We start from the raw sequence: 12,966 nt of genomic DNA, 5'->3' as shown, positions 1-12,966 counted from the left end.
AAAACCCTATCTTATAATTCATTAATAGTAGCTCAATTTCTCATAGACCAAAGATAATCCAAGATAATTTAACAAAGTTAATATAATAGTCTCTAAAAGACCTTGTAACCCTCGAGATACAATACAAAGTATCACATTTTAAAGTGTTATCTAGCACCCGTGGGTCTCAAAGAGCAATTTCTTTTTAAAAAAGAATGATAAAAAAGTAGCTCTCTCATAGCCGACTGCTGTAGTGTTGCAAATATTTTTAAATAATCATAGTTAAAGGAAAAAAAAAATCAAAGTAGTATTATCATAGTAAATCCCCAAAGTTTACTACTATAACAAAAGGAAGTCAATACAGCAAGTAGAATAAGAGGCATCCGCAACTTCGCCTAGAGAGTTTCCCCTTTCCCCTATTTTGGTGAAGCACAACATGTCATGTCCGCGATGAAGATGGGAAGCTACATGACTAACTAATAGATTTCATCAGATTAATCTGAAGAAATAGACTTCATTTCAAGAATACACAGCCAAATTCTTTGAAAACCATGAAGTTTCATTCAACTGCAATAATACGGAGAATGACTCAGTAGAACCTGTGAGAAGACTAGAACGCTGAAGTTTGACTATACTGATTCTCATTTTATAATATGTCCATCAAAACATGGGATATTAGGGAGAATAGAGTACAACACAGAGGCTCCTCCTTCAACAGTGTTTATCAACTTGGAGAAAGAAAAATGTCACCGTCATTTTTTATAAGTTGTTTATAGCAGCTAGCAGACAAAAGTACATACATAGATTCACTTTTAATCATCATCTATACGAATAGCCTCAGAACCTAATTTTCTTTTCTGTCAATATTGGTGGCGGAAATGTCACTATTATCCACCATCTCTATATCAGCTTCTCCAGTTGATAAACCACTAGGTCTAGTCTCTGGAACTTCTGCAGGAGAAATGTTGTGGTGCTCGTTGCTCTCAGCCATGCTTGCAACTGTACAATTGCTAGCACTCTTGGATACCCTATTATCTACTTGAGATGATAGGACTGGAATACTGGATTTACTAGCCTCAGAATCCCTATATTCTTGAACCAGTTCCCTCTTGAAATTCGGAGTATTTTGATGTGATGAAGAAAGAATTTGGTTCATCTGTTGACAAATCGCTTCCAATGGAAGAATGTTCTTTCTCATACTAGGGTGACTCACATTTAATGAATCTTGGACATCTCCGGAGAGTACCTGGCACATCTGCAGAACAGACAAAAAAACATATAAGTATCATCATTAGAATACTTGCTGAGAAATATGCGGTTTTATCGTCTTTGTACTGGCAAGTTTGTCAAATTGTGCATAAGATGAAGTCGAAGTATGTTTGGCAGTGAAATATTCACCTTGTTATAAAGCTCTGCAACACCTAAACGATCTGGTTTACGATCACAAGCAACTTGAGATATTCCCTGTGGAGCTGCATTCAAAGAAGTGCATGATTAGATGCTAGGTCAGTGCCTTTACTACATGACACACTATAGAAAACTCGAGGAGGGTAAATGTCTCTACTTACAAATTGCTACAAGTATGGGGAAATGATCAATCAATTCAGTATTGGTTTCATCAACATTTCGATTTGGTTCATCCGCAGCCTTGGTATCACACACCATCTCTTCATTAGGCAGTTCATGAGAATTTTCATCACCCTAGAGGAAACATGTAAGGATCAGTATACCACATTACAAGTGTAGCTCTCCACAGAAGTAACCAATGGAGCTGCCACACCTGGTGACCTAGATTTCAAAAACTGGTTCACTGAGAGAATTTGAACCAATTAAGCAAGTCCAAGAATTGTACTGAGTTTCAAACATATCCAACAGTTCTTTCTCAAGAGAACGGGTCAAATTCTCAAGGCTTGATTGATTATAGAGGAGAAAATCTATCCTTATAAATAGTTGGGAACCCACAAAGTTATATACTAGTGAGAACATGTCGTTCCATTCATGAGCTAACCTGCCAAACCAGGCACATAGTACTATGAATCTCAGAGAACATAAAACAGCTAGTATATGTGAAATTACTTGAATTAGCTCTCTAATCTGATTTGACATATACTGAAAGGACATGTATGAAGGAGCCGTCACTAGAGTGAGAACAGTAGTAGGAGATTTTATAAAGGAGTTTTCCACGACAGTGGGTCTATACCCAGGGATCGGCATTGAGCCCCTACTAGTTTACCCCAATTATGAATGAGCTAGCCTACATAATACAAGATAAGGTCCCATGATGTATGCTATTTACTGATGATATGACAGAACCAGAGAGGGCGTGAAGCAAAAGTTTAAACTATGGAGAAACACTTTATTGAGTAAGTTTTAGGATAAGTAAAAGTAAGACATAATACATACCCAACAAATTTAGTCAGCATGAGAAGAGTGAAGTTGAAGACTAAACGGGATTGTTGTGCCAAAATGAAAATAATTTAGATATCTAGGCTTTCAATAGAATGGAATGACAGATACATATGTTACTCACAAAGTTAAAACTGCATGGCTGAAATAGTGAAGTGCTACCAGAATGTTATATGATAGAAGGATACTGACCAAAGTGAAAGTAAAGTCTACATAACAACTATAAGACCGACAATGTTCTAGGGTAGTAAATGCTTGGCCACTAAATCCAATATATCCACAAGTTGAGTGTTGCAGAGATGCGGATGCTAAGATGGATGCACGGCTATACAAGATTAAATAAGACTAACAATGACCACATTCGCCAGAAGATGCAAGTAGCATACTGAGGATAAAAAGATAAGGTCGCCAGAGATGGTTTGTTCATGTCATGCGTCAACCTACAGATGCATCGGTCATTAGGTGTAGAACTATAATAGTGCAATTGTTAAAAAGGGGTCAGGGGAAATTGTCTCGATATACCTACAAATGCTTGGAATCAATGCAGACTTACTTAAAGATAGGGCACGATGGAAGAAAAAAATCCATATAGGCGATATCTACTAGTTGGGAATACGTTTTAGACTTGTTAGATAACTTCTAACATTATTGGTATTATCTATTATTATTTACATATATTAAAATATATTAAGGTACGATGATGACATGAGTTGAGCATAATGAAGAAGTGAGGATTCATACAGCAAACCCAACTTGTTTAAGCTGAGGCATAGATTGACGAATTTCATAATTATATCACATGCAATCCAGCATCACATCGAGAAGGGTTATGACGATGTGCATGGCAGTTTCAGTTTTGAGGATAGAAAGGAAGGAGGAACTTCGTTGTTGGATTTCGCTAAAGTTTTTGATTTGGTGATAGCTAACTCGAGTTTTCAGAAGCAGGAGCACCCGGTCACCTTCCAGAGTACAGTGACCAAGACCCAAATTGATTATACACTTCTTAGGAAGTGTGATAAAGGTTTATGCATGGACTGCAAGGTTACCCCGAGTCAGAATCTTATGATCCAACATAAGCTCTTGGTAATGGGCCTGGAGAATAAGAGAAAGTGGAAGAAGAGGGATGTGTATGGTCAACTTAAAATCAAGTGGGGAGCCTTGACAAAAGAAAAATCTCAGGAGTTGGGGGAGGAGTTGATAGCAAAAAGGGCTTGGAGAGGTGAAAATGTTGGTTTATGTTTAGTTAACAATGGCATGCTGAAAATGTTGGTTTATGTTTAGTCAACAATGGCATGCCAATTGGAAGAGTTGGTGGAAAGAGTTGGTGTGGATGCTAGGAGGAAGCTTCCTCCTTTGATGTCACCCATGACATCAAGAGGAGGTAGTTTGATGTCACCAATGACATCAAGAGGAGGTCTTTACCTCTATAAATAGATGCACTCCTTCACTTGTAGAAATCATCCCAAAATAATACAATACATTGTAGTGAGTAGAGAGTTAAGAGAGAAATTCTCTTAAGTGTAATTGGGAAATCTCCCCTTCCTTTGTTAATATTAAAAGGGCAATTGTTCTCTGGTGGACGTAGGATTATTTTGATCCGAACCACGTTAAATCTTGTGTTCTTTCTTTTACGTTTCCGCTAACAATTGGTATCAGAGCGACAGGATTCTTTAACGATCCAAGGAGAAAGAACAAGCAAATATGAGTTCCATGAAGTTTGAAATTGATAGATTCAATGGACGCAACAACTTCAATATCTGGAAGATTCAGATGATGGCGTTACTGCGGAGGGAAGGTTCAATCCATGCTATTGACGGAAAGTATCCTACGGATATATCAGCTCCCGACAAGGAGAAGATTGAAGGGGATGCATTGAGTGCAATCCAACTATCCCTTGCACCTAACGTGCTTTGTGAAGTGAGTACGGGTACCGAAGAGACGGCCAAACAGTTGTGGGAAAAGCTAGAAGGGCTATACCAAGACCGATCAGTGACAACAAGAATGTTGTTACAACGGCGTCTTCACACATTTAAGATAGGGTCAGGTACTTCGTTACAAGATCATTTAGATGCGTTTAATAAACTTGTCATGGACTTACAGATTGCAGGAATTAAAAGGGAGGAGGAGACGCTTGCATGTGCTTTGCTATTTTCATTGACTTCAGGATATCGTGATATTGAGAATTCAATGATGTATAGCAAGGAGCCTTTCAAGCTTGAGCAAGTGCGGCAGGCACTTAACTCTAGTGATGTGCGGAGGCACATTGAAGGAGATAGAGATGACCAGGCAAGTGGCCTCTTTGTAAGAGGCCGGACTAGCCAACAGGGAAAGACCAAATCAAAGCACAGATCAAAGTCTCGTGTGAACAAGAAGAATACAGAGTGTTGGGGTTGTGGCAAGAAGGGGCACTTTGAACGAGATTGCCCAATGTCAAAGTCCAAGGAAAAGGCGAGTGCATCTACAGTTGAACAGGTACATAATTTTGATAATGATTATGTACTAACAACATCGTGTAATAATAATAGTAGTTATGAAAACAAATGGGTGTTAGACTCTGCTTGTACTCTGCATATGACGTTCCGAAAAGACTGGTTTAGCAGCTACGAGAAAAGTGGAGGAACCGTAGTAATGGGCAATAATGCAACTTGTGCAATAGTTGGCATTGGCTCAGTTCGGGTTCGCTGCCATGATGGAATCGTGAGGACTATTACACAAGTCCGTCATGTTCCTGATCTGAAGAAGAATTTGATCTCCTTGGGTACTCTGGATGAACAAGGCTACAGGTACATGAGCGAAGCAGGAACTATGAAGGTGACTAAAGGTTCTTTAGTCATGCTGAAAGGCAAGCTGGAGAACGGCCTTTACACATTGGCCGGAAGCACCATTGTTGGCTCTGCAAATGCATCTACAGTGCAGTTATCTAATGATGACAAGGCAAGACTATGGCACATGAGACTGGGTCATATGAGCACACGTGGACTGGAGATGTTGAGCAATCGTAAACTTTTGGAAGGCGAGAAGATCAGCATGCTTGACTTCTGTGAGCACTTGCGTTCTAGGGAAGCAGAAGAAGGTCAGCTTCAGCACTGGCAAACACAAGACAAGAGGAGTGCTAGACTACATCCATTCAGATTTATGGGGTCCTTCTAAACTTCCATCGAAGGGCGGAAAGAGGTATCTTCTCATTTTTATTGATGATTTCTCACGAAAGGTTTGGGTGTATTTTTTGAAGGCAAAAAGTGATGCTTTTGAAGCATTTAAAGAGTGGAAGATATTGGTTGAAAATCAAATGGAGCGGAAAATCAAGTATCTTCGCACAGACAATGGCTTGGAGTTTTGCAATGAAGAGTTTAATGAATTCTGCAAGGTTCATGGGATCTCAAGACATAGGACTGTCAGGCATACCCCACAGCAGAATGGAGTTGCCGAGAGAATGAACAGAACTCTTCTTGAAAAGGCTCGTTGTATGCTCCTACAAGCCAAAATGTCCAAAGTATTTTGGGCTGAAGCAGTTCACACTGCTGCTCATATTGTCAATCGATCTCCAGCATCGGCAATTGACTTTAAGACTCCGAATGAGGTATGGTCAGGTGAACCCTCTAACTATTCATACTTACGAGTATTTGGGTGTCCAGCTTATTATCACGTTAATGAAGGAAAGCTTGAACCAAGGGCTAAGAAGGCCATATTCGTAGGGTATGTGGATGGAGTAAAAGGGTACAAACTTTGGTGTTTGTCTTTACTCAAATTTATAGTTAGTAGAGATGTCACCTTCGATGAATCCTCTATACTTGATCCTCGTAAAGTTTCCGTGGAGTTTTCAGGAAACAAGAACAACGAGCAGGTGGAGCTTCCGGTGGAGCTTGCCAAGGAAAAGGATCAAGAGACTCAGGTTAAAGATGAGTCAGAAGATGTAGGCGTTGAAGAACTTGCTGTCAATGAACCATACACAATTGCGAAGGGGAGGGAGAAGAGGCAGACACGAGAACCGGAACGCCTTATAAATCAAGCAAACTTGATTGCATATGCGTTCGTAGCTGCACAAGAAGAGATTAAAGATCTGGAGCCCTCCTCGTATATTGAAGCAACTTCTTGCAAGGATGTCGCACAATGGCGGTTAGCCATGACTGAAGAGATGGAGTCTCTTCACAAGAATCAGACATGGGTCTTAGTGAAAAGACAAAAGGGGAAGAGGACAGTTGGATGCAAGTGGGTCTACCGAAAGAAAGAGGGAATTCCTGAAGTGGAAGATGCTAGGTTCAAGGCGAGATTGGTTGCAAAAGGTTTCAGCCAAAAGGAGGGAATTGACTACAATGAGATTTTCTCTCCGGTCGTGAAGCATAGCTCAATTCGCGTGCTACTAGCATTGGTTGCACAATTTGACTTGGAGCTTCAACAGCTTGATGTCAAAACTGCTTTCTTACACGGTGATCTAGAAGAGACAATCTATATGGATCAACCTGAAGGTTTCCTAGCTGAGGGAAAAGAAGATCACGTATGCCAACTAAAGAAGTCTTTGTATGGTTTGAAGCAATCCCCTAGACAGTGGTACAAGAGGTTTGATGCATTCATGACTACACATGAATTCTCAAGGAGTGCATTTGATAGTTGTGTGTATCACAAGAAGATGTCTGGTAACTCAATGATTTATTTACTGTTGTATGTTGATGATATGCTTATTGCTGCTAACAACATTACAGAGATAAATGCTTTGAAGAAACTATTGAGTAAGGAATTTGACATGAAGGATTTAGGAGATGCAAAGAAAATCCTTGGTATGGAGATTTCAAGAGAAGACGATGTTGTACATCTTTCTCAGAAGAGGTATATTGAAAGGGTTCTCGAGAGATTCAATATGCAAACGTGCAAGCCTGTAAGTACACCATTAGCTCCTCATTTTAAACTTTCATAGTCACAAATGCCTCAGTCCGAGGATGAGGTGGAGCATATGTCAAAGATTCCTTATGCCAGTGTAGTTGGTAGTATTATGTATGCTATGGTATGCACACGTCCAGATATTGCTCAATTTGTAAGTGTGGTAAGTAGATACATGTCCAACCCAGGAAAGAGGCATTGGGAAGCTGTCAAGTGGATATTGAGATATCTCAAAGGAGCTTCTGGTGTTGGTCTTACCTTTCGAAAAAGTGGTACAGGTATTTCAATTCTCGGTTATGTGGATTCTGACTATGCAGGAGATCTTGACAGAAGAAGGTCCACAACTGGATACATCTTTACCCTCGTTGGCAGTGCCGTCAGTTGGAAGTCGACTTTGCAGTCGATTGTCGTTTTGTCTACGACAGAAGCAGAATACATGGCAGCAGCGGAGGCGGTAAAGGAAGCTATCTGGTTGAAAAGTTTAGTAGCGGAATTGAGTTTGGTTCAGCTGGAATCAACTCTTAGATGTGATAGTCAGAGTGCTATTCATCTAATGAAAAATCAGAGATTTCATGAGCGCACTAAACACATTGATGTCAGATTTCATTTTATTCGAGATGTTATTGATGAGGGAACTATCAAGGTCGTGAAGGTTATCACAGACGATAATGCTGCAGACATGTTGACCAAGATAGTCCCGCTCGCTAAGTTTGCACACTGCAAGAACTTGGCGGGGGTGTGCATCAACTGATGCAACTCCGAAGAGAACAGTTGCTAGGTGGAGGTGGTATGTTCAACAATGGTTTGATTCTTCTTGTTTCTTACAACGGGGTTGCCCAGTAAGCTTAGAAGTTTTGGCCAGAGTTGTTCACACGCTCGAAACGCAAACCAAGGTGGAGATTGAAAATGTTGGTTTATGTTTAGTTAACAATGGCATGCTGAAAATGTTGGTTTATGTTTAGTCAACAATGGCATGCCAATTGGAAGAGTTGGTGGAAAGAGTTGGTGTGGATGCTAGGAGGAAGCTTCCTCCTTTGATGTCACCCATGACATCAAGAGGAGGTAGTTTGATGTCACCAATGACATCAAGAGGAGGTCTTTACCTCTATAAATAGATGCACTCCTTCACTTGTAGAAATCATCCCAAAATAATACAATACATTGTAGTGAGTACAGAGTTAAGAGAGAAATTCTCTTAAGTGTAATTGGGAAATCTCCCATTCCTTTGTTAATATTAAAAGGGCAATTGTTCTCTGGTGGACGTAGGATTATTTTGATCCGAACCACGTTAAATCTTGTGTTCTTTCTTTTACGTTTCCGCTAACAAGAGGTAGTGGGGATGCGAGTAGTATGTGGACCATGATGGCGGATTGCATTAGGGACGCGGCTAGAGCGGTGTTGGAGGTCTCGAAGGATTACTCTGGTGGTGGAACGGAGATGTCCAAGGGAAAGTGGACGCCAAGAAGGTCGTGTATTTGAAGTTAGTGGAAAGCAAAGACGAAGAGGAGAAAAGGACGACCAAGGAGTAGTATAAGACAGCAAGGAAGGAGGCAAAGTTAGTTGTAACGACAGGGAAAACGGTGCAGTTGAACGCATGTATGCTGATCTCGGGGGTAAGAGAGGGACAAGAAGTTGTACAGGCTAGCCAAGGCAACAGAGAGGAAAGCTCGTGACCTAGACAAATAAAGTGCACCAAAGACGAGGAAGACATGGTATTGGTGGAAGAGGTACACAATCGACGGAGGTGGCAGACATACTTCCACAAACTCTTGAACGAAGAAGGGGGCATAAGTATTGTGCTAGGTGATTTGGAGCACTCAGAGAACCGACGAGATTTTGGGTATTGTAGGCATATAAAGGTTGTTGAGGTTGAGAGGGCTATGCGCAAGATTAGTAGGGGAAGGGCGACCGGGCCAGACTCTTCCCGGTGAAATTTTAGAAGAGCGTGGGCAGGACAGGTTTGGAGTAGCTAACTGGGTTGTTCAATGTCATTTTTAGGACGGAGAATATGCTCGAAGAATGGAAGCGGAGCACAATGATTCAGCTGTACAGGAACAAGGGTGATATTCAAAATTGCAACAACTATGGGAGTATCAGGTTGCTAAGCCACACTATAAAAGTTTGGGAGAGGGTAGCGAAGATGAGGGTGAGAAGGTGGGTTTCTATTTTTGGAGTACCAATTCGGATTCATGACGGGGCGATCGACCACATAAGCCATCCATCTTGTAAGGAGATTAGTGGTACAGTACAGGGAGAAGAAGAGGGACTTGCATATGGTGTTCATTCACCTGGACAAAGCATACTACAAAGTCCCAAGAAAGGTCCTATGGAGATGTTTGAAGGCTAGAGGTGTACTTGTTGCAAACACTAGGGCGATTAAGGACATGTATGATGAAGCTAAGACTCGGGTAACGATAGTTGGAGGAGACTCAGGATACTTCACAGTCATGATGGGGTTACACCGGGGATCAGCTCTTAGTCCGTTTTTATTTGCGTTAGCGATGGATGAATTGACACATCACATTCAGGGAAAGGTGCCATGATGTATGTAATTTGCGAACGACATAGTGCTGATTGACGAGACGAGAGGTGGAGTTAAAGCTATGTTGGAGGTTTGGAGACAGACCCTGGAGTCTAAAGGTTTCAGGTTGAGCCGGACTAAAACATAATACTTTGTAATCCAAGGTAATGAGGAGATTGACGATGATCTCACACATCATATTGGAGCGGAATAGATAAAGTGGAGGCTCACATCCAGTGCCATGTGATAAGAATGTGCCACCAAAACTTAAAGGTAAGTTCTACAGAGTGGTGGTTAGACCGACTATATTGTATGGGACAAATGTTGGTCAGTCAAGAACTTTCATGTCCAGAAGATGAAAGTAACAGATATAAGGATGCTGAGATAGATGTACGGGCATAATAGGAAAGATAAGATTAGGAATGAAGATAGTGGGGATAAGGTGGGAATGGATTTCGTGGTGAGAAAATACGGGAAGCGAGGCTAAGATGGTTTGGGCACGTAAGAGGAGCGGCACGGATGCCCCAGTGAGAAGGTATGAGAGATTAACCAAGGTGCGCCTAAGGAGAGGTAGGGATAGGCCAAAGAAGTATTGGAGAGAGGTGATTAGGCAGGATATGGCACATCATTAGCTTATCAAGGACATAACCCTTGATAGAAGGGTGTGAAAGTCGAGAATTAGAGTAGAAGGTTAGTAGGTAGTCGGACGTATACCAATAGTACTATTATTATTAGTCTTAGAGTTCCATTACAACCTAATGTTTCTTATGCTTTGGCTCTCTTATTATCGTTGTTATCAATGCTTCTCATTCCACGTCTTTTTCGCTATCATATTTCTTTTTAAACTACTATGATTTTGCTTTCCTTGAGCCAAGGGTCTATTGGAAACAACCTCTCAACCTGCACAAGATAGGGGTAAGGTCTACGTACACACGACCCTCCCCAGATCTCATTTGTGAGATTAAACCGGGTATGTTGTTGTTGTTGTTGTAATAAGATAACTTACAAAGGCTTCTTTCTGATATTCAGCATTAAGGCCCTTTTCAAGAAGCAGCACCCTTTTCTTTATGAATTCCACTTGTCTTCTCTGCATCTCTCTAAAATGATATAATGAAGACGGATCTTGGTAAGGTTGTGGTCTATTTGAAGGATCGCTTGTACCATGTGAAAGGTCAGCTCCATAGGCATTCCCATCACCAGTAGCTTTCACCTGACTTCCAGCAGCTCCAGCAGGCCCAGCATTAGCTGTATTTACACCAATTGCTGCTTGAGAAGCTCCAGGAACAGTAACTTGAGCTTGGGAAGCTCCTGGAGCAGGAGGAACTTGTGGCTGAGAAGCTCCGGGAACGGGTAAATTTATGAAGGGAAGATTGAGCTCTTTACAGATGATCTCTTGAATCCTCAACTCCTTATCATCAACAATTGCCTGCCATCTTCCATAACCATGCCTACACAACCAGAAAGACACAACAAAATAAAAACAATATCAGCAGAACTTGGCAATATCTACCGCAGTTATTGATTTAACAGTTATGCTCCCAGTTGCCGAAATCCAGAGATAAACCAATCAACTAAGACGAACTTAATAGAAATGTACAGTGAAAAATACATGATCCTAAATACATAAACTTGTATTTCAAGGAGCAAATGTGAGATGATGGTTTCCATGGTGTGAACACACAAAATTGCAGTCTGAAGCAGATTAATAAGAAAGACCAGGCCTCGAAACACAGTGCAATCGTTATAAGTTTGGGTCTAGAACATATGCAAGATGCATCATGGCAATCTTGATGTCAAACAGTAAAAATCATGACATGAAACATAAACTGATCACAGTAAATTCTTTCCAGTTATTAAGCCAAGATTTGGAGCATTTAAACAAGTTTTACATTTATAAGGTGCAGGATAAGCTCTTCCAATCAAGTTTTTGGAGTCAAGGGTATCAGTATCTTAATATGTTACTGTGAATTTGTGAGATATACCATATTTACTTTCTAGCATTTGAGGAAGGGTTCAAGTAGTTGTGATAAATGAAAGGAAAATAAGCCAATTAAGTATGAGACCAATACAAAGGATCATCTTTTAAGAGCCTTCATCTCTTTAAATTTAATCCAGACTTTTGCATCTTTCTTCACTACTGGTATATGCAATCTGATCAACTCGTATACTTGTCTTTCTTTATAAAGTGCAATTCCAGACCTACAGAGTTATTCAACTAGTTCGACAGTTCCTAAATTCATGATATAGATCAGCAGAGATGAAAAGTTACATACTTTAACACTGCTCGTAGCAGCAGCAGATCATGCTCTTCCTTCCAAAGCTTTCCACCTTTCAATCCAGGCAACCGAAACAGAATGTCCTCGGCAAAAAGAGGGCCACCTGTCTTTTCTGAAAAAGCCTTCACCTGAAACAGCAGAAAATACCTATCAACCTTTAACCATGAACACACCTCTATAATTGTAGTTTAATGAAGATCTACAGTCATCTGACAATGTAACTTAAGGTAAAAAGCTTCAGTTTTACTGGAAATTAAAGATCACATAAAAATTTGATAGCATCAAAATGACCATATAAAAAACAAGCAGACATCATACTTATAAATTATTTTACCACTACCAAACATTACAAGAAGAAATCCAGCAACAGCAATGGATTTTACCATTCTATTTTTGGACAAGTCACATCATATTTATACCTGTCTTATACCTCAACCACATTGCATAATACCATTAACCATGAAATAAGAGAAACTTCCATTTTTTGTCTTTTCAAACATGAAATTCTTTTCTCATATTTTCATGCCAAAAAGATCAAGTTATAATTGCGGTAGCACAAATGAGGACGCAAACGTGGTGTTGGAGGCGAACACAAAAGACACAATAATTGTAGGAACTTATAAAGGCACAAATCGAATTTGGAACTGGATATTAATTTTAAAACTTGAGACTTTTGTATAACCGTGATAAATGAAAAAGTTGCTAGAAGAATGAGACTACAGAAACAAATAGGATATGCGTATTGGAAAACATCTAACACATACTATCGAAGACCCAGTTTGGGCTATAACCTGAAAGTTACAAGCACACACACCAGTGAGAGTTCGATACTGCAATTAGAAGCTATACGGGACATAGGAATATCATAGATATGCAATAGCATATCCTTTGCCAGAAATAAAGACTTGC

The 12,966-nt window shown here is 40.3% G+C and overlaps 1 protein-coding gene across 3 annotated transcripts in view; it reads right to left on the bottom strand.

The window, feature by feature from the left end:
• Nucleotides 1–603: 603 nt before the first annotated feature.
• The window catches only part of LOC107798074 (CHD3-type chromatin-remodeling factor PICKLE), a 62,457-nt gene continuing 50,094 nt past the window's right edge, over nt 604–12,966 (bottom strand). For all 3 annotated transcript variants that reach the window (XM_075249971.1, XM_075249970.1, XM_075249976.1), the window contains exons 27-31: nt 12,055–12,185; nt 10,788–11,229; nt 1,548–1,680; nt 1,378–1,451; nt 604–1,234 (exon numbers count right to left, since the gene is read on the bottom strand). In XM_075249971.1, coding sequence (XP_075106072.1) covers nt 824–1,234; nt 1,378–1,451; nt 1,548–1,680; nt 10,788–11,229; nt 12,055–12,185 — 1,191 coding nt within the window. In that variant the 3' untranslated portion in view covers nt 604–823. The remainder of the gene's footprint in view (nt 1,235–1,377; nt 1,452–1,547; nt 1,681–10,787; nt 11,230–12,054; nt 12,186–12,966) is intronic.

The sequence above is a fragment of the Nicotiana tabacum genome, chromosome 1 (assembly GCF_000715075.1).
Source record: "Nicotiana tabacum cultivar K326 chromosome 1, ASM71507v2, whole genome shotgun sequence".
Lineage (NCBI taxonomy): Eukaryota > Viridiplantae > Streptophyta > Magnoliopsida > Solanales > Solanaceae > Nicotiana > Nicotiana tabacum.
The sequence above is the reverse complement of the archived record's forward strand: the minus strand, read 5'-3'. Positions and strand labels throughout refer to the sequence as shown.